Source organism: Nicotiana sylvestris, chromosome 6 (assembly GCF_000393655.2).
Source record: "Nicotiana sylvestris chromosome 6, ASM39365v2, whole genome shotgun sequence".
In the NCBI taxonomy this organism is placed as follows: domain Eukaryota; kingdom Viridiplantae; phylum Streptophyta; class Magnoliopsida; order Solanales; family Solanaceae; genus Nicotiana; species Nicotiana sylvestris.
The window spans coordinates 74,674,808-74,697,456 of record NC_091062.1 but is presented as its reverse complement, the minus strand read 5'-3'; the positions used below and the strand labels follow the sequence as shown (position 1 = coordinate 74,697,456).

At 41.4% G+C, this 22,649-nt stretch overlaps 1 protein-coding gene across 1 annotated transcript; it reads right to left on the bottom strand.

Moving 5' to 3' along the window:
* Positions 1-1,170: 1,170 nt before the first annotated feature.
* Positions 1,171-1,518, bottom strand: LOC104239965 (auxin-responsive protein SAUR32-like). Its single transcript, XM_009794736.2, has one exon. The coding sequence runs from the start codon at positions 1,516-1,518 to the stop codon at positions 1,171-1,173; it is 348 nt and encodes a 115-aa protein (XP_009793038.1).
* Between the last annotated feature and the right edge of the window lie 21,131 nt (positions 1,519-22,649).

Here is a 22,649-nt window from a genome sequence, read left to right as displayed (position 1 = left end):
AAAATGGGGATAATAGTCACCTGAAGACGAGGGATAACGATTGGGAAAATGATAAAATTTAAAAAATGAAAAAATGAAACAGTTGGACACACGGCTTCCATAGAGAGCTTCAAACATACAAAATTTTCTATTCACGCGCCTGATTCATGTGTAGGATACGCGGAGTGCTGCCTACCTAAAGTTGTGGGTAATAGACATACTTTAAAAATTTTGGGTGTATAATAATACTCCCGTAGTTACCGAGTGTGTAAGAGAGATTTGACTGCAAGATTTGGTGGCATTTTATGTATTTCGCCATAGAAAAACCAAAAGTATGAGCAAACTGAGGCCTACTTTGAGAATTTTAGGGAGCCAAAAGGGCCAATTTAACGGGTCTACACCCTAATAAAGAAAAGAACAAAGTTGATGACAATTAAGTAGTTGGGACGTCCCCTATACCTTCTCAAAACTCATTTCTGGCTCACCCACCACCTGATGTTATCTGATCAGACTTTCTAACCCTTCTGTTTTTTGCCGTTGAAATAATGATGTCCACCAAACCCTCAATATTTTTAGCGTGCAAGTTTTATGCACTCTAATCCTATAAAGAATATTTATGCAATCAAATAAAACAGAACAAAAGAAACACAGTTGAAGATTTAAGAATTGCAAATTATGTTTCTTCCTACTTCCTACTTCCTAGACCGCACAAATATGAAAAAGAAAAACAACTAGATGCGAATGGAGCTTTGAAGTATTCTATTTAAGATGTATAAATTTATACGTAAATGTCTTTAAAAATTACAACAAATAGTAAGTATGAACTTATTAGGCCATTCATTCTTCTCTCATCTCTCATATTCTTGATACAAAGCAGTCTTGAGAGCACATTAACAATCTATCAAGATTCAAATATTTTTTTTTTTAATTGGGGGTAGGGTAAGGGGAAAATGGGGGGGGGGGGGGATTATAAGGTGGGAAATCGAAAAATTTAGGTAGCCAAGCTACTAAGATTCCTCCAATGTGAACAAAGAAAACGCATTACTACAATATCAGTCAATTTCCGTCATCGTGTTTCAACATAATTTTGATATATGAACATTTTTTTATAGAAGAGAAAACACAAAGGAAAAGGCAAGCACAAATAAAATTTTGAGTAGAAAAGTAGTATCACAAACTAAAATAAGAAAATCACGCTTTGAAGCACCAAGGGTTGTGATTATGGTGATTGTGAGAGGCAGCTTCCTTGTCAATCACCCCTTGAACATGTCGAAATTCCTCAATATGACAAGGAATCTTAATTGGACCTTTATGACCAAATCCATATTCTTCCTCTGCTTCCTTCAATAGCTGCATAAACAGCGGATGATTGATGTACGTGACAGGAATAACAAACCTCTGGTGCTCTTCACCATATCCCACAGTAATTGCCAGACACCCTTTTGGAATATCTTTCAATTCTTTCTTTCCATGGCCATGGTTATGATGAAAGTGAATTTGAGGCACATGAAAATGGAAATTCAGATGATGATGTCCCATCACTATACGATTGAAGAATTAATTGAAAAACAAGAATACCCTATAAACCGCTATATAGAGGGACTTCTTTTCTTGTTTGACAAAAGAGTATACAAGAGGTTATAATAAAACAAGAGAGAAAGGCCAAGGATCAGAAGCCGAGATGGCAAGTTTAAAGAGGGTAAAGGAAGACTCGGTTAAGGATTTTGGGATGTTGCTCATGTTCTACTGCATAAATCTTGCACTGAATAAAATTCTGATGATGAAAGTCGGAGTTTTTCCAAGAGACAGAGAAGTCTAAATAGAGCGGTGAATATGGGCTTGGCCCGTTGGCCAGCCCAGCCCAGCCCAGCCCAACCCGTGATTTAGCAGGGTTGAGCTAGAATTTTTGTAGCCCGTTTAACAACGAGATTTTTAAGCCCGGCCCGAGAGGCTTGGCTGAGGCTGGGCCGGGCCGACCCGTGGGCCTAATAAAATATTTATTTAAAATATATAAAAAATAAAAAGTATAATGCCTTTGAAGATGGAAAGTCAGAATTGGATCTTTACTATGAGGATGTTGTCATGTTACCAAAACTTGATCTTGAGAAGTTTCAAGAGATGGATGTTGTCATGTATTGGAAGGACAATTCTAGAAAATATCTCGATCTTTCAATGATGGTGAGTGATGTACTTAATATTCTTATTATTATTGTAGCATCGGAATCAACAATTAGCATTGGTAGCGTGTTCTTACTAAGTACAGAAGTTGTAATTATTATGAAAATGTTCAAACACTTGTTACTACTCGAAATTGGCTGCACAGGTTTTTCCAAACTCAAACTACTAATATTTTTTTATGTGAATTTAAATATTATTAATTTTTTAAATTTAATTATTTTTAATATTTAATTAATTAATATTGCATACGAATTGTAGATGAAAGTGAAGATGTTACGATAACCTTGTCACAAGCGAATTCAAATGTGTTTGATGAAGATGATGTGTTGGATATCTCATAAGCATCATGAATGTTCTCTTGAATAGTTTGTTTTAAGTTTTGACTTTTAGTGAATGAAATATAGTCTTGTCTTTTACTTTTTTTTAGTGTTTATTATGATATATTGGAACAATATAAAAAGCTATTAAGTTTTGCAAAATTTTTCCAATAAGATATTTTTTAACTTTTAAATAATTATATCTTTTTTAGGTTAGTACTTAAAGAAAAAATATAAAATTATATTTTTAAAAATGATGGGCCGGCCTGTGGGGCCCCGCAGCCCACATAAGGCTGGGGTGGGCTGACCATTATAAGGCCCATCAAAATGGTGGGCTAGCCTAGCCCAGCCCGTCAATTGCTAAAGCCCATGTGGGCCGGGCCGGGCTAGCCCGGTCTGGCCCATATTAACCGCTCTAAGTCTATATATATGCGTAGGGTTTATAGGGGCATGAGGAATACTTCTATACTTCGAAGGATAAAAATATGAATAGCTAAAATGGTACATATCCGTGTGGTAAATGATCTAGTCCAAAAACGGAGGAAAAAGAAAGTGCTCTACTTTCTCTATTTCATATTTTACATAAAAGGGCTAAATATACCATGTATTTAAAAATATCATTCCTTCTACTATTTGGTTATTTCGACCTACCGTTATACTATCATTCAAATATATACTTCAATTGGACAGACTATCACGTGCAGCTTATTGCTTTTGGTTTGTTTTAAGCAGTTTTTATCTTATTTTAAGCACTTTTTAACATTATTAATCACTGAAAAAAAAACTAAAAAGCTGATTTGACAATCTTAAAAGTTAATCCAAACACTTTCTAAATAACTCATCCTTATCTTTTTTGGATTCACTACCAATTGCGGAGGGTCTGTGGGAGAGCGTGAATATGGAATTGATCACTTGTCTACTCCAAGTCCGACGTTTATGATACTATTGTGATGGTTGTGGATAATTTTTGTAAATATGCTACTTTCATGCCTGCATCACTGGGTTAAACAACCAAGAAAGCTGTCAACTTATTCTTTAAGAACGTGGTAAAGTATTGGGGCTTACTGTAACAATTCGACCAGTCGTTTTGAGCATTTGCTTTCAGTTCAGCGGTTTGAGGTCATAAATAGCTTCATATGGTGTATTAGGACTTGTATGTATCGTTGGTTTTGATTTTCGAGTGGTTCCGGATTTGTTTGGATGAATGATTCTCATTTTAGAAGCTTTAAGTTGGAAGAGTGGACAAGGTTTGATTTTATGTATTTGACCTCAGATTGGAGTTCTGATAATTTCGTTAGGCCTGGATGATGATTTTGGACTTGAGAGTATGCTAGGAATTGAATTCGGAGATTCCTAGGTTGATTTGACTTGTTAGGCAGAAAGGTGGCAATTTAAAGGGTTAGAATTTTCTTAAGTTTGACCATGGTTTGACTTTATGGCTATCGGGTTCGGATTTTTATTTTGGGACTTAGAATAGGTCCATTTTGCTATTTGATTTGTCAGCAAAATTTGGTATCATTTGGAGTTGGTTTGATATGATTCAGATGCTTGGTTGCAATTCTAGATGTTCTTGAAATTCATTGAGATTTTCATGCGTTTTGGTGTCCGATTTGTGGTTCTAGATGTTATTTTGGCGTTTTGATCGTGCAAGCGAGTTTGTACGATATTTATGCACTTGTTTTAATGTTTGATATGGAGCCCCGAGGGCTCGATAAGTTTTGTACGCGTTTGGGAGTGTTTGGAAGAATATAAGTTTTGCTAGTTTTTAGCCTGGTGCTCTAGGTCTCGCAAATGCGAGATTCTGTTCTCATTTGCTAGGAGGGTTCTGCATTTGTGAGGTTGGGGTGGCACAGTGGAGTATGCATTTGCGAATAAATTGATCGCATTTGCGATTCCAACTAGGCTTGGGATTTTCCGCATTTGCGACATTCCTGTTGCTTTTGCGAAGTTCCAAGTTTCACGTTTGCGAGCTTTATGACGCATTTGCGATGTCAACAGAGTTGGTCTGTGATCGCTTTCGCGATTAAGTTTTTGCATTTGCGGGATTCACATTTGCGAACCCCATGTCGCAAATGTGACATCTGTAGCTTCATTATAGCTGAGTATTTCGAGATTTAGCTTTATTTTATTATATTTTGAACCCTAGATTCGGTGGGAGACGATTTTGTGGAGAGATTTTCATACTAAACCATTAGGTAAATGAAATTGATTAATTTTCAATTATATTACATGATTATTTTTGTGGTTTAACATCAAAATCATAGGATTTGAAAGAAAAATTTAGGGATTTTTGTCTATGTTTTGAAAAATAAAAACTTGAGATTTGAGAGTCGAATTTGACTCGAATTTTAAAATAAAATACATATATGAACTCATAGGTCTATAGGCAGTCAAGACCTACCCTTCGACTTGAATTTTGACTAGGCGAGCCCGGGGTTGACTTTTGTTGATTTATGGGGAATTGAATAAAGATCATAACTTTTTTTAATTGAAGTTGGTTTCTCTTACATTGATTGATATTATTAAGACATTTTTGGCTAGATTTGAGCTGAGTAGAGGTGACCTTTAAAGGAAAAGCTATTTTGAGTATTTATTTGGCCTTATTGAGGTAAGTATCTTGCCTAACTTTGTACGAGGGAAACTACCCCTTAGGATTTGGGTTGATTGTACTTTTTAAAAATTGTGGAAGATGTGTACACGAAGTGACGAGTGTGTACACAGGCTTATATTCGGTATTTGACCGGTTTAGACTATTAGACTTCTTTCATGCATTTAATTGAAGTTGCCATTTCATGTTATATCTTCTATTGTTAGGCTTGCTCTTACATGTTTTACTTGAAGTTGTCAGTACATGTTCTATCTTATATTGTCAAGTTCACTCATACATGCTTTAATTGTTAACTGCAATTACTTGTTGTATTCATGCCTTATTTGTTATGTGCCTTAATTGTTAATTGTGCCTTAATTGTTAATTGAATCTCTGACACCTTGACTTTATTTATGAGTTGTCATTTCTTGCTATTTGATTTTGTGAGTTATCAGGTAACTATTTTATCCGCTTGTGACTTTCTTTGTTTCGTTTCTTTATTGCATTTAATTTTGTGATACGCCGTAGTTGATTGTAGTTTGTTTGTTCAATTTATATTATTTGGGGATCGGGTTGCACGCTACAACAGTAATGAAATGATATGATATGATATGAAGAGATAAGGACAAATGATATGATATATGTGGGATCGGGTTGCATGCCACAACAAATTGATATGTTGTAATTGTTGTGACAATAAAGTTATCATCAGTTGTGATTCTCATGGTACATTCTACGTTGGAACGATTTATCGGGCGAATAATTATTATTTTTTCTTACATCATTTCACTTGTATTTTTTATCATATTTGGTTGGCTTTTGGCATTCTAGTATTTGAACCATAGTGCTTCTTGTGCGGGTCATGTATTCTACGTGATTCATTGTATTACTTTAATGTGCCAATTTGTGCTACCATTGTTACTTGGTGAATTTATTGTCAAGATGAATTTATTGTGGGGATTCATCGTCTCATATTCTGTTGAGTTATTGGTAACATAACAGGTTTAAATTGTCAACATGTTTACTTGTTGTGACTCTTAAGATAAAATCTGTCATCTGACTCGGTACTTTACTATATTTATATCGTTATAATGACTACTTTAAATGGTTCTCAAATTAAAATTATTACCCATTTGATGTTTTACTTTACTCAAATTTGTTACCATGTTTCACTTTAACAAATTCTATATTTAATTTGTTAATTTATTTGATGCTTTGCTTTGTTTACATATATTATTTTCCTTTACTGTGACGACCCGAAGGGTCATCCCCGTAGTTCTTCCTTATTCTGCGCTTTCGAGGCCTTGAAAATCTCGCTTTTAGTTGTCTCGATTGGCGTGCGCAGTTCGGGCGCGTAGCCAGAAAGTTTTTATGTTAAAATATGTGAATTATGTGAAACATTTGATGATTTTTGGTATTAATATGCATAATGTTGACTTCGGTCAATATTTGGGTAAACGGACCCGGACCTGTGATTCGACGGTCCCGGAGGGTCCGTAGAAAAATATAAGACTTGGGCGTGTGCCCGGAATCAAATTCTAAGGTCCCAATCCCGAGAAATGAATTTTTGAAAGAAATTGTTTTTCTGAAATTTGATATGAAAATTTGAAATGAAAAGGAGTTAGAAAATATAGGTATCGGGCTCGTATTTTGGTTCCGACGCCCGGTACAAGTCTTAAATATGTGTTAAGCACTATCTGTAAAGTTTGGCTAAAAACGGACGTCATATGACGTGTTTCGGACTAAAAATGGAGAATTTGAGTTATGAAAGTTGAAGAAAGAAAATCATGTGTTTGAGGCTTGATCCTATGTATATGATGTTATTTTGGCGATTTGATCGCACGAGTAAGTCCGTAAGATGTTTTTAAGGTTGTGTGCATGTTTGGTTTGGAGCCCCGAGGGCTCGAGTGAGTTTTGAATGGGGCCCGGGAGGTCTTGGACTTAAGAAAATGCAGGTTCAGGTGTTGCAGACACCAGCCCGGCCGCGGTCATTTCCGCGCGGTCGGCGCTGGAGCCGCACGACCGTGATGCCTTTCTGTGCGGTCCACGTGGCTGAGTCTGAGGGCTAGGGTATTAGGTCAACCAGCGCGGCCGCGCACCAAAACAGTGCGGTCCGCGCTAGAAGGATTCAGAGAAGCCCCAATTTTTCTCCCACTCGGCGCGGCCGCAACACATTTTTGTGCGGTCCGCGCCAGGTCCTCAGAAAGGTATACAAGTTCGGAAAATCTCAGTCATTTTTCACTTTTCAAAAACCCAAAACCTAAGAGGCGATTTTCCAAACAACTTTTCTTCTCCAAAACGATTGGTAAGTGATTTCTAACTTAATTTCTTTATTCCTTAACATCTTTTAACATAATTTCAACTTCAAATCAAAGATTTTCATGGGGAAAATTGGGTGTTTTGGGTAGAACCTAGGTTTTCTACAAATTGAGAAGTTGGACCTCAATTTGGGGTCCGATTTAAAAACAAATCATATATTTGGATTCATGGGGGAATGGGTAACCGGGTTTTGGTCCGAACCTCGAGTTTCGACCACGTGGGTCCGGGGGTATTTTTGACCTTTTTGGGAAAAACCTTGAAAAATCTATTTTCATGCATTGGGGATGATTCATTTAGTAATTATTAATGTGATTAAGTAACTTATGACTAGATTCGAGCGGATTGGTGGTGGAATCAAGAGGTAAAGCTATACTAGAAGCGTGAGTTGAGTTTGGAGCATTCGAGGTAAGTGTTTGTTCTAACTTTGGCTTGAGGGAATAGGATTAGGATGATATTTGCTACTTGCTAATGTGGAGTACGGTGTATAGGCATGGTGACGGTTATCTATGCACCGGAGTCTAGCATGACCGTGAGTCTTGATTGCTTTTAATTCGAATAATGTGACACAAGCTCCTTGTTTATTTGATGAGTTTCATATAATGTGAACGGTTGAGGTAAAATTGTGATTGGTGTACTTTTGGAGCGTTAGCTCGAACATGAATGTGTTAGTTGAGGAAGAATGGATTTAAAAAGGAGAATGTGTTGTGAATACTCCCTTGCCGGGATGTGTAGACTGATATATATATTCTCCCTTGTCGGGATATTTTGGGCTGTTAACTGTACCCTTGCCGGGTTAAAGGTATTGAGTTGTTATTCTCCCCTGAAGGGGTCTACTATATGAAGTCAGATATTATATACTATACTATGGGATCGTGTGGCACGCCGTCCACTTATATATGATATTATGGGATCGTGTGGCACGCCGTCCACTTATATATGATATTATGGGATTGTGTGGCACGCTGTCCACTTATATATGATATTATGGGATCGTGTGGCACGCCGTCCACTTATATATGATATTATGGGATCGTGTGGCACGCCGTCCACTTATATATGATATTATGGGATCGTGTGGCACACCGTCCACTTATATATATATTATGGGATCGTGTGGCACGCCGTCCACTTATATATGATATTATGGGATCGTGTGGCACACCGTCCACTTATATATGATATGAATTGGGATCGTGTGGCACGCCGTCCACTTATATACTATATTATGGGATCGTGTGGCACGCCCTCCACTTATATATGATATTATGGGATCGTGTGGCACGCCGTCCACTTATATATGATATTATGGGATCGTGTGGCACGCCGTCCACTATATATATATATATATATATATATATATATATATATATATATATATATATATATATATATATATATATATATATATCATGGAAACCGGAGTTTCTTCTGTTTATTTCCGATATTTCATTTTTATCTGTTACTCCCCGATAGCATGTCCCCTCCCAGTTTTACTTTGTATTATCTTGTTATTGTTTTCTTGCACTTGTTGTATATATATCTGTACAGGTTAATTGTGGTAGGTACTGTCTAGCCTCGTCACTACTTCGCCGGGGTTAGGCCAGGCACTTACCAGCACATGGGGTCGGTTGTGCTGATGCTACACTCTGTGCATTTTTGTGCACAGATCAGGGAGCAGCTTACGGACCACAGCAGTAGGATTTCTGGGAGCTTTCTTCAGTCCAGGGACTCTCGAGGTAGCCTAGCTGGCATTCGCAGGCCGAAGTCCCTTTCCATGTTTTTCGTTTGTTCATCTTGTATCAGACAAACATGATGTATTTCCTTTCAGACAATGTTTGTAGTATTCTGTAGTAGTCTGTGAGCTTGTGACACCAGACCTTGGGTAGTGATGTGTATTAAACTTCCGCACTTTTGGTTCTCAGTTGCTTTAGATTTAAAGTCTTCCGTTTAAATTTTGTCTCGTTTATTATATTGTTTGGAAGAAAGCAGGAAAAATGTTTTATATATTTGGCTTGCCTAGCTCCGATAGTAGGCGCCATCACGACACCCGATGGTGGGAAATCCGAGTCGTGACAAGTTGGTATCACATCACTAGGTTACTTAGGTCTCACAACTCACGGACAAGTTCAGTAGAGTCTGAGGGATCGGTACAGAGACATCTGTATTTATCCCGCAGAGGCTACTGAGTTAGGAAAACTTCACTTTGTTCGTTCGTGTCGTGCGATTCTGATTCTTAAGTATTGATCGTCCTCCTACTCTGTTCTTTCGCAGATGGTGAGAACACGTGCTTCCTCTTCTACCGCGCAGCAGCCTGAGCCCCCAGCTCCTATCAGGGGCAGAGGGAGAGGCCGTGCTAGAGGCCGAGGCCAAGGCAGAGCTCAGCCCCGAGTAGCAGTCCCAGAGGTGGAGCCTCGTACTGACTATGACGAGGAGGTTCCAGCTCTAGCAGCTCCAGTGGGCCCAACTCAGGTCCCAGAGGGTTTCATAGCCACTCTAGTGCTTCAGGACGCTTTGGTCCGACTGGTAGGCTTTATGGAGGGCATTTCTAGAGCGGGTTTGCTTCCCGTAGCTCCAACCACATCTCAGGCTGGGGGAGGTGTTCAGACTCCCGATACTCGTACTCCAGAGCCGGTAGCTCCTCAGGCTTAGGTTCCAGCAGTTCAGCCAGCCGTGGCAGTTCGGCCAGTTGTGGCAGCCCAGCCAGGTATTGCGGCTCAGTCCAGCGATGGTGCGGCTATGTCCGCGGATGCTTTGTGCAGGCTTGATTGTTTTACCAAGCTCTTCACAACCACATATAGTGGCACCCTCTCAGAGGATACTCAGGATTTCATATTCAGCTGTCATGAGGTTCTACGGACTATGGGCATTGTAGAGACCAATGGGGTCGACTTCGCCACTTTTCGCCTGACAGGATCCGCCAAGACTTGGTAGAGGGATTTCTGTTTAGCCAGGCCAGCAGGGTCGCCATCATTGACCTGGGATCAGTTTTCAGAGTTATTTCTGGGGAAGTTTCTTCCAGTTACTCAGCAAGATGCTCTTCGCTGGCAATTTGAGCATCTCCAACAGGGTCCTATGACGGTCACCCAGTATGAGACCCGGTTCATTGATCTTGCTCGTCATGACATTATGATACTCCCCACTGATAGAGAGAGGGTGCGGAGGTTTATTGATGGGTTGGCCCAGCCGATCCGTGTTCAGATGGCCATGAGTGCCGGTAGTGAGATTTCATTTCAGGAGGCGGCAGATGGTGCCCGCCGGATAGAGATGGCACTTGCTCAAGGAGGTGGTCATGGGTCTGATAAGAGGCCCCGTCATTCGGGTAGATTCAGTGGTACCTCGTCTGGAGGTAGGGATTCTTATGGTAGAGGCCATCCTTCGAGGCCCTTTCAGTCAGCTCTCCAGGCTTCTCATGGTACACTAGGTGGTCGTGGTTATCAGCCGCAGTATTCTGACCAGTAGCTCTTCAGTTCATCATCAACACCTATCAGTGCACCACCACTTCGTTATTCTCAGCAGCCGAGGGCTTGTTGTATTGCGGCGATGTGAGTCACATTGCCAGATATTGCCCTCGAGCTTCCAGTAGCTCGTAGCAGCAGGGTCCTTGCCCGATGATCCAGGCACCAGTTTCCCCACAGCCTGCCCAGCCAGCTAGAGTCAGGGGTAGAGGACATAGAGGTGGAGGTAGAGGTCTTAGAGGTGGAGCTCAGACCGCTAGAGGTAGGGGTCAACCAGTAGCAGATCGTCCCAGGGATATGATTCAAGGAGGTGGGGCCCAGCCCCATTGTTATGCTTTGCCAGCCAGGCCAGAGGCTGAGTCATCAGATACTGTGATTACAAGTACTATTCTGGTCTGTGATAGGGATGCTTCTATGCTATTTGATCCCGGATCTACGTATTCATATGTGTCGTCCTATTTTGCACCCTATTTGGTTATGCCTAGTGAGGCCTTGAGTATTCATGTATATGTGTCTACGCCAGTGGGGAATTCTATAGTGGTGGACCGGGTTCATCGTTCATGTGTTGTGGTATTCAGGGGTTTTGAGAGCCGTGTTGACTTGTTGCTCTTGGATATGGTGGATTTCGACGTCATATTAGGGATGGATTGGTTGTCCCCGTATCATGCGATCTTGGATTGTCATGCCAAGACTGTGACCTTAGCCTTACCGGGTTTACCCCGCTTAGAGTGGAGAGGGACTTCTGGTCATTGTACCCGCAGTGTTATCTCGTATGTGAAAGCTCGGCGTATGGTCGAGTAGGGATGTTTGGCCTACTTGGTGTATGTTTGCGATTCTAATGCGGAGGCCCCTTCTATTGATTCTGTGCCCATTGTTCGAGAGTTTCCTGAGGTTTTCCCTTCAGACTTGCTGGGTATGCCGCCCGACAGGGATATCGACTTTTGTATTGATTTAGCCCCGGGCACTCAGCCCATTTCTGTCCCGCCATATCGTATGGCCCCGTCGAAGTTGAAAGAGTTAAAGGAACAACTGCAGGATTTGCTTAAGAAAGGTTTCATTAGACCCAGTGTTTCGCCTTGGGGTGCGCCAGTGTTGTTTGTTAAGAAAAAGGATGGTTCGATGAGAATGTGCATCGATTACCAACAATTGAACAAGGTTACAATTAAGAATAAGTATCCACTACCGAGGATCAACAATTTATTCGACCAGCTTCAGGGTGCGAGGGTATTTTCAAAGATAGATTTGAGATCGGGCTACCACCAGCTGAGGATTAGGGCGTCTAATGTCCCTAAGACAACATTTCGCACTCGGTATGGGCACTATGAGTTTTTGGTCATGTCATTTGGATTGACTAATGCCCCAGCAGCGTTCATGGAGTTGATGAACCGAGTGTTCAGACCTTATTTGGACTTGTTCGTGATAGTCTTCATTGACGATATTCTTATATACTCCCGCAGTCAGGAGGAGCATGAGCAGCACCTCAGAGTGGTCCTTCAGACCCTAAAGGATAGTCAGTTGTATGCTAAGTTCTCAAAGTGCGAGTTTTGGTTGAGTTCGGTCGCATTCCTGGGTCATGTCGTATCAGCAGCAGGTATTCAGGTAGACCCGAAGAAGATAGAGGCAGTCAAGAACTGGCCTCGACCAGCTTCAGCTACGAATATTCGGAGTTTCCTGGGGTTAGCAGGTTACTACTGTCGGTTCGTGGAGGGGTTTTCATCCATTGCAGCCCCTATGACCAGATTGACCCAGAAGGGTGTCCAGTTCAGGTGGTCGGACGAGTGTGAGGCGAGCTTTCAGAAGCTCAAGACGGCTCTAACTACGACACCAGTATTGGTTTTGCCCACAGGTTCAGGGCCATATACGGTCTATTGTGATGCGTCTCGTATTGGGCTTGGTGCAGTGTTGATGCAGGAAGGCAAAGTCATTGCTTATGCTTCGAGGCAGTTGAAGATCCACGAGAAGAATTATCCGGTTCATGATCTCGAGTTGGCAGCCATTGTTCATGCCTTGAAGATCTGGAGGCATTACTTATATGGCGTGACGTGTGAGGTTTACACTGATCACAAGAGTCTTCAGTATCTGTTCAAGCAGAAAGAGTTGAATTTGAGGCAGAGGAGGTGGTTAGAGTTGCTAAAGGATTATGATGTTACTATCTTATACCACCCGGGGAAGGCCAATGTGGTGGCCGATGCATTGAGCAGGAAGTCCGCCAGCATGGGTAGTCTTGCTTATATTCCAGTCAGCCAGAGATCGCTTGCTTTGGATGTTCAGGCCTTGGCCAATCGTCTTGTGAGGTTGGATATTTCTGAGCCTAGCAGAGTGTTAGCTTGCACGGTTGCTCGTTCCTCACTATTAGAGCGTATCCGCGAGCGGCAGTTTGAGGATCCCCATTTGTGTGTCTTGAGAGACACGGTGCAGCGTGGAGGTGCCAAGAAAGTAACCTTAGATGATGATGGTGTATTGAGATTGCAGGGGCGAGTTTGTGTGCCCAATGTTGATGGGATTCGAGAGTTGATCTTAGCGGAGGCCCATAGTTCTCGGTATTCTATTCACCCGGGCGCCGCGAAGATGTATCAAGATCTGAGGCAGCACTATTGGTGGCGTAAGATGAAGAAAGACATCGTTGCGCACGTGGCTCAGTGTTTGAATTGTCAGCAAGTTAAGTACGAGCATCAAAGACCCGGTGGTCTATTTTAGAGGATTGCACTTCCCGAGTGGAAGTGGGAGAGGATTACGATGGATTTCATTACTGGACTTCCGATGACTCGGAAAAAGTTTGATGCAGTTTGGGTCATTGTTGATAGGCTGACCAAGTCAGCGCATTTTGTTCCTATTGTAGCCACCTATTCGTCCGAAAGGTTAGCCGAGATTTATATCAGGGAGATTCTTCGCCTTCATGGGGTGCCGCTATCTATCATTTCGGATCGGGGTACGCAGTTTACCTCGCATTTCTGGAGAGCGGTTCAGCGAGAGTTGGGCACCGAGGTCGAGTTGAGTACAACATTTCATCCCCATACGGACGTTCAGTCCGAGAGGACTATTCAGATTCTTGAGGACATGTTCCGAGCCTGTGTCATTGATTTTGGAGTCTCGTGGGACCAGTTTTTGCCTTTAGCAGAGTTCGCCTACAACAACAGCTACCAGTCCAGCATTCAGATGGCTCCGTATGAGGCGTTGTATGGTAGGCGATGTCGGTCTCCAGTTGGATGGTTTGAGCCGAGAGAGGCTTGATTATTGGGTACGGATCTGGTTCAGGAGGCCTTGGACAAGGTCAGGATTATTCAGGATAGACTTCGTATAGCTCAGTCCAGACAGAAGAGTTATGCAGACCGCAAGGTCAGAGATGTTGCTTTCATGGTTGGTGAGCGGGTATTGCTCCGTGTATCGCCTATGAAGGGCGTGATGAGATTTGGGAAGAAGGGCAAGCTCAGCCCTAGGTTCATCGGTCCATTTGAGATTCTTGATCGTGTGGGAGAGGTGGCTTATAGACTTGCCTTGCCACCTAGCTTGTCAGCTGTGCATCCCGTGTTTCATGTATCTATGCTCCGGGAGTATCGCGGAGATCCATCGCACGTGTTAGATTTCAGCACTGTCCAATTGGACAAGGATCTGTCATATGAGGAGGAGCCGGTGGCTATTCTAGACCGGCAGGTTCGACAGTTGAGGTCGAAGAGTTTTCCTTCGGTGCGTGTTTAGTGGAGAGGTCAGCCTCCTGAGGCATCGACCTGGGAGTCCGAGTCCAATATGCGGAGCCGGTATCCTCATTTATTTCCCGACTCAGGTACTTCTTTCTTTTGTCCGTTCGAGGACGAACGATTGTTTTAGAGGTGGAGAATGTGACGACCCGAAGGGTCATCCCAGTAGTTCTTCCTTGTTCCGCGCTTTTGAGTCCTTGAAAACCTCGCTTTTAGTTGCCTCGATTGGCGTGCGTAGTTCGGGCGCGTAGCCGGAAAGTTTTTATGTTAGAATATGTGAATTATGTTAAACATTTGATGAATTTTGGTATTAATATGTATAATGTTGACTTCGGTCAACATTTTGGGTAAACGGACTCGGACTTGTGATTCGACGGTCCCGGAGGGTCCGTAGAAAAATATGGGACTTGGGCATGTGCCCGGAATCAAATTCTGAGGTCCCAAGCCCGAGAAATGAATTTTTGAAAGAAATTGTTTTTCTGAAATTTGATATGAAAATTTGAAATGAAAATGAGTTAGAAAATATAGGTTCGGGCTCGTATTTTGGTTCCGACGCCCGGTACAAGTCTTAAATATGTGTTAAGCACTATCTGTAAAGTTTGGCTAAAAACGGACGTCATATGACGTGTTTCGGACTAAAAATGGAGAATTTGAGTTATGAAAGTTGAAGAAAGAAAATCATGTGTTTGAGGCTTGATCCTATGTATATGATGTTATTTTGGCGATTTGATCGCACGAGTAAGTCCGTAAGATGTTTTTAAGGTTGTGTGCATGTTTGGTTTGGAGCCCCGAGGGCTCGGGTGAGTTTTGAATGGGGCCCGGGAGGTCTTGGACTTAAGAAAATGCAGGTTCAGGTGTTGCAGACACCAGCGCGGCCGCGGTCATTTCCGCGCGGTCCGCGCTAGAGCCGCGCGGCCGCGATGCCTTTCTGTGCGGTCCGCGTGGCTGAGTCTGAGGGCTAGGGTTTCAGGTCAACCAGCGCGGCCGCGCACCAAAACAGTGCGGTCCGCGCTGGAAGGGTTCAGAGAAGCCCCAATTTTTCTCCCACTCGGCGCGGCCGCAACACATTTTTGTGCGGTCCGCGCCAGGTCCTCAGAAAGGTATACAAGTTCGGAAAATCTCAGTCATTTTTCACTTTTCAAAAACCCAAAACCTAAGAGGCGATTTTCCAAACAACTTTTCTTCTCCAAAACGATTGGTAAGTGATTTCTAACTTAATTTCTTTATTCCTTAACATCTTTTAACATAATTTCAACTTCAAATCAAAGATTTTCATGGGGAAAATTGGGTGTTTTGGGTAGAACCTAGGTTTTCTACAAATTGAGAAGTTGGACCTCAATTTGGGGTCCGATTTAAAAACAAATCATATATTTGGATTCATGGGGGAATGGGTAACCGGGTTTTGGTCCGAACCTCGAGTTTCGACCACGTGGGTCCGGGGGTATTTTTGACCTTTTTGGGAAAAACCTTGAAAAATCTATTTTCATGCATTGGGGATGATTCATTTAGTAATTATTAATGTGATTAAGTAACTTATGACTAGATTCGAGCGGATTGGTGGTGGAATCAAGAGGTAAAGCTATACTAGAAGCGTGAGTTGAGTTTGGAGCATTCGAGGTAAGTGTTTGTTCTAACTTTGGCTTGAGGGAATAGGATTAGGATGATATTTGCTACTTGCTAATGTGGAGTACGGTGTATAGGCATGGTGACGGTTATCTATGCACCGGAGTCTAGCATGACCGTGAGTCTTGATTGCTTTTAATTCGAATAATGTGACACAAGCTCCTTGTTTATTTGATGAGTTTCATATAATGTGAACGGTTGAGGTAAAATTGTGATTGGTGTACTTTTGGAGCGTTAGCTCGAACATGAATGTGTTAGTTGAGGAAGAATGGATTTAAAAAGGAGAATGTGTTGTGAATACTCCCTTGCCGGGATGTGTAGACTGATATATATATTCTCCCTTGTCGGGATATTTTGGGCTGTTAGCTGTACCCTTGCCGGGTTAAAGGTATTGAGTTGTTATTCTCCCCTGAAGGGGTCCACTATATGAAGTCAGATATTATATACTATACTATGGGATCGTGTGGCACGCCGTCCATTTATATATGATATTATGGGATCGTGTGGCACGCCGTCCACTTATATATGATATTATGGGATCGTGTGGCACGCCGTCCACTTATATATGATATTATGGGATCGTGTGGCACGCCGTCCACTTATATATGATATTATGGGATCGTGTGGCACGCCGTCCACTTATATATGATATTATGGGATCGTGTGGCACGCCGTCCACTTATATATGATATTATGGGATCGTGTGGCATGCCGTCCACTTATATATGATATTATGGGATCGTGTGGCACGCCGTCCACTTATATATGATATTATGGGATCGTGTGGCACGCTGTCCACTTATATATGATATGAATTGGGATCGTGTGGCACGCCGTCCACTTATATACTATACTATGGGATCGTGTGGCACGCCGTCCACTTATATATGATATTATGGGATCGTGTGGCACGCCGTCCACTTATATATGATATTATGGGATCGTGTGGCACACCGTCCACTTATATATGATATTATGGGATCGTGTGGCATGCCGTCTACTTATATATGATATTATGGGATCGTGTGGCACGCCGTCCACTTATATACTATATTATGGGATCGTGTGGCACGCCGTCCACTTATATATGATATTATGGGATCGTGTGGCACGCCGTCCACTTATATATGATATTATGGGATCGTGTGGCACGCCGTCCACTTATATATGATATTATGGGATCGTGTGGCATGCCGTCCACTTATATATGATATTATGGGATCGTGTGGCACGCCGTCCACTTATATATGATATTATGGGATCGTGTGGCACGCCGTCCACTTATATATGATATTATGGGATCGTGTGGCACGCCGTCCACTTATATATGATATTATGGGATCGTGTGGCACGCCGTCCACTTATATATGATATTATGGGATCGTGTGGCACGTCGTCCACTTATATATGATATTATGGGATCGTGTGGCACGCCGCCACTTATATATGATATTATGGGATCATGTGGCACGCCGTCCATTTATATATGATATTATGCGATCGTGTGGCATGCCGTCTACTATATATATATATATATCATGGAAACCGGAGTTTCTTCTATTTATTTCCGATATTTCATTTTTATCTGTTACTCCCCGATAGCATGTCCCCTCCCAGTTTTACTTTGTATTATCTTGTTATTGTTTTCTTGCACTTGTTGTATATATATCTGTACAGGTTAATTGTGGTAGGTACTGTCTAGCCTCGTCACTACTTCGCCGGGGTTAGGCCAGGCACTTACCAGCACATGGGGTCGGTTGTGCTGATGCTACACTCTGTGCATTTTTGTGCACAAATCAGGGAGCAGCTTACAGACCACAACAGTAGGATTTCTGGGAGCTGTCTTCAGTCCAGGGACTCTCGAGGTATCCTAGCTGGCGTTCGCAGGCCGAAGTCCCTTTCCATGTTTTTCGTTTGTTCATCTTGTATCAGATAAACATGATGTATTTCCTTTCAGACAATGTGTGTAGTATTTTGTAGTAGTCCGTGAGCTTGTGACACCAGACCTTGGGTAGTGATGTGTATTAAACTTCCGCACTTTTGGTTCTCAGTTGCTTTAGATTTAAAGTCTTCTGTTTAAATTTTGTCTCGTTTATTATATTGTTTGGAAGAAAGCAGGAAAAATGTTTTATATATTTGGCTTGCCTAGCTCCGATAGTAGGTGTCACACCTCCTTTTTCCGCCCCCGCGAGGGGCGTAAGGGAGTTTTTTCCAATTAAACGACAATCGAAACGGTATTTGTTTATTTATTTCAGAGTCGCCACTTGGGAGATTTAGGGTGTCCCAAGTCACCAATTTTAATCCCGAATCGAGGAAAAGAATGACTCCATATTACAGTCTGCATACCAGAAATCCGGATAAGGAATTCTGTTAACCCGGGAGAAGGTGTTAGGCATTCCCGAGTTCCGTGGTTCTAGCACGGTCGCTCAACTGTCATATTCGGCTTGATTATCTGATTTAATACATATTGAACCTATGTGCGAATTTTAACTTTTAACCGCTTTTATCATTTACTGTTATTTTATCAAGAATTGCAACATCGTGGAAACACATCTCGAACCACGTCACAATCAATGTACCCGTGGTTAGAGCTACATTTCAACTCTGTTGAGATTGGGATTTAGGTCACGTAAATGTGCACCCGAGTTTAGGAAGATAACATTATTAAATACGCGCCTAAAGTGACTAGCGTATCATTTACTTTGGGCAGGGCCGTGGAATTTTACTAAATGGTCCATCCCGAAGTCTAAGCAGTTTTAAAGCAAATATTTACTAAGGGCCCCGCAATTTGTATTTTTTATTTGGCGAGGCTCATCTCATTCTTTTTTTCTTTTTTTTTGAAAGGAATTTCCAACGTCATGGACACGCATCTTGAACCACGTCACAATCAATGCACCCGTGATTAGAGACACATTTCGACTCCGTTGAGATTTGGATTTGGGTCACATAAATGTGCACCCGAGTTTAAGAAGGTAAGATTTATTAGGGCGCGTCCTAAAGAGACTAACGTATTGTTATTTTAGGAAGAGGACGTGAAGGTTCATTAAACGGCCAAATCCAAAGTCTAGTCGATGGTTATGTATTTTATTGAGGGCCCCGGTGATGTGTGATTTATTTGGCGAGGCTCGTCTCATTTTTATTTTAAAGGATAAACCTATAGTGACTACATTTCTTCTATCAAGTTCGTCTCTAAAATAAAAGGAAATCCCTTAATTAATTACATGCTAAAAAGTCGAACTTATTAGTTATTAGTTTACGGCTAATGCAAAAATGGAAAATTGCAATCGAGTTTGTACAAAGAGAGATTGCTTCCGTTCTATATTCTATTATTTAATAACATTGGAACATGAGATTGACGCACAATAATATCGAAGCAGATTAACTATTCTTCGATTAATTTAAACTAGCATTATTAGATGAAGAAGTTATACATATGCAACCTTATTCATTGACGGGCATACATATGAGGTTCAGTTAATTATTCCACCCATGCTTAATATTTAAAGGTGAAAAGACGGAAGCTGATCCTATCTAACTTAAGTGATACCGCTACATGTTTCATGCTTAGCTACGTGATTTTTTTTATCTTTTGCGATAATCCAAACTGCCTAGTATGCCTTTGAAATATACATTATCTACTGATGAACTAGGGTGAAACAAACGTGATTACTGCACTGACATTTTTTTAACCGACCCTACGTGAAACCATTGTTGGCCGAACATCACTGCTACTCCACTAGTTTCTTTCTGATTAACATACAAACGACAAATTACCGGGCCTAACTCTTATGGACTGAAAACTGTTTCACTACACAGTTTGAAAGCCAAACTTTACATGTCAAGCATACAAAGATGTTCTAAACCACAAACAGCAAAGAAAATAAAAATAACTATGCTAAGTTCAAACTGCAATTCTTCTTATACTCTTATTCATGCTCCAAATTCATCATTACACCAATGAAATTAGAATGTGTACCTGGATGTTGGACAATAAGAATGAGAAGAAGAATAATATCAGCAGCAGGCAACCAGACAGCAGTAATACAGCAGTAACACAACAGCAATAAACAGCAACAGCAGTTCCACAACAATGACAAACCCACAGGTGGTCGAGCAATCAATCAACAATCCCAGAACAGAGTAGTAAACCAAACAGAAAAACCTAGGATGTTTGATACAATAGTAACAGCAGTTCACTAATTACAACAACTCGACCAATAACCAACAACAAACTCAATAGCAATGAGACCAGACTCAATCAGCAGCATACAGAAGCCCAGAATATAGTAGTAATCCCACTGAGAAATCAGAATACCCTAATGAAATAGTCATAGCCCAAACCCTTTAGAACTAACAGTTTTATTTCTCTCTGAACACTTAGTAATTTTCCAGTATATTCTCTTAATACTCACTGACTTGTTCCAGTCCCCCCTTCTAATTCAGAACTATTTTTTTCCTCCCCCTTTTTAGCTTGTGTCCTCCTCTATTTATCCTAGCATCAGCCCATTCAAAACAGCCTGTTAGACCATTCAAACCCCCTCCCATGTTCTCCTGTTGTTTTTCCACTCAATGATAAAATAAAACCCTTCCCATGAGATTCCCCTGACAAAACTATTTTCATTATTAAAATGCCTTATCATTTTATTAAACTAAACCAAACATGGGCAGCAGGAATGTATCCTGTCAGCACATGCTGTCCAATTGACCCTAATTCATTAAAGAACTACAAATTGCCATGCTTTTCTGATTTCCAGCCATTAAAGGCACTCAATATGTCATTAATTCCACTATTGGTCAGTTAATTTCATTAGTTGAATCAAAGTTTTAGTACCTTATTGTCAGCTCATCTTGCCTTTTACAGAATTTTATAACCCCAAACCAAACCTTTAAAACCCCTGACCATTTCTGTTTTATCCCAACTTCAACAAAAGTGAAATTCTGAACTTATGGGAGTTCAAATTCAACAATTATCCTAACTGAATTCCAACTATTGTATTATAGCTAACAAACCATTCACAGATAGTTTTCAAACAACCAGCTAATCGACAATGGTTCAATCAAATCATATGAAGTTATCAGGAATCAGGACATTTGAACATTCAGTCCTATGAAACTAATCGACGACATTTATCTAATCGACTATATTAATTATAACGTAGAACAATCAGTCGATTAAACAGATAATACAAATAGGACATGAACTGTTCTTGACAAATTTGCACGATACAGCGAAAAACCAGGCATTATTGATTCGACGATGTTAATCATATTGAAATATGTATACTACTATACAGATTCATCACAACAGAATAAACAAATCAACCAAATAGAAAGTGTTATGGAGATAAAGAACAACTGACAACAGAAATCCCAAAATAAACAAACAAACTAAATAAAAATGCAGAAAAACTAATCTAGACTAAAATAGATAACAAAAGGGAGAAGTGAACAAACCAGAAAAGTTTTAACATGGATGACCCAGGCATGAGCTTGATTTGCCCATTTGAGGTCGGACAAATCCTAACTGAGGTGTTCTCGAATGAGAACACTTCGATTAGGATCTACTAGACCCCAAACTTCCGTTTATATCCAAACAGACCCCACAAATTCTTGTGTTCTAGGGTTCGATTCTTCAGAGTTGGGGTTTTGGGATTTGTGGGTAGATTCGGACTAAAGCAAGCCTGATTTGGTCACGAGGGAGGTCAGGGGAGTGTCTAGTGTGGATTTGGGTTGGTTTGGTGTAGGTCGAGGTCCGGCTCAAATCTTCAAATGAAGATTCGAGATGGTGGGGGAGGATTCGAGACCCACGGTTAGTGGATCTGTGTTCAGGGGGTTGAGGTGGTCCTAGGGTGTTAAGGTGGTGTTCGCCGGCATCCTTGCCGCCGGGTTTATGGTGAGGGGAAAGGGGGCAGTGCTAGGGTTTGAGAGGAGGGGGCTCTGGGACGATGGTGAATAGTGGGTGAAGAGGGGCGGGTCTGTTTTGGGGCGTGGGGTGTTAGGTTAGGTTTATATATGGGATGGGTGGTTTAATCCTGACCGTTGGATCATTCAAAATTGATGGCCAGGATTGGGGGAGCTTAACAATACGATATCGTTTGGTTGAGTAGGGGGTCGGTTTAAGACGGGAATGGGTCGGGTCATGAGGGAAGCCAAAGACCGTTGGATCAATGTAGATGAACGTCTCAGATCAACTTTGCCCAAAACGGCGTCGTTCCGACTTAGCAGGGGCTGCATTGGACCTTTTGATTGCAACGAATCAACGGCTCAGATTGAGGCGTAGATACGGCGTCGTTTGGGTTGTGCATGGGCAACCTGTGTTTGGACTGGGTCTATGTTTTGGTTTTGGGCCTAATTTTGGGGCCCAATCCGATTTTTTCACAACTCTCTTCTTTTCTTTAATTACCAAAATTAAACAAAACTCCTAAATAAATTGTAAAATCAAAAATAAAATAAAATTACACACATATTAGTTAACACCTATAATAATTAACTCACA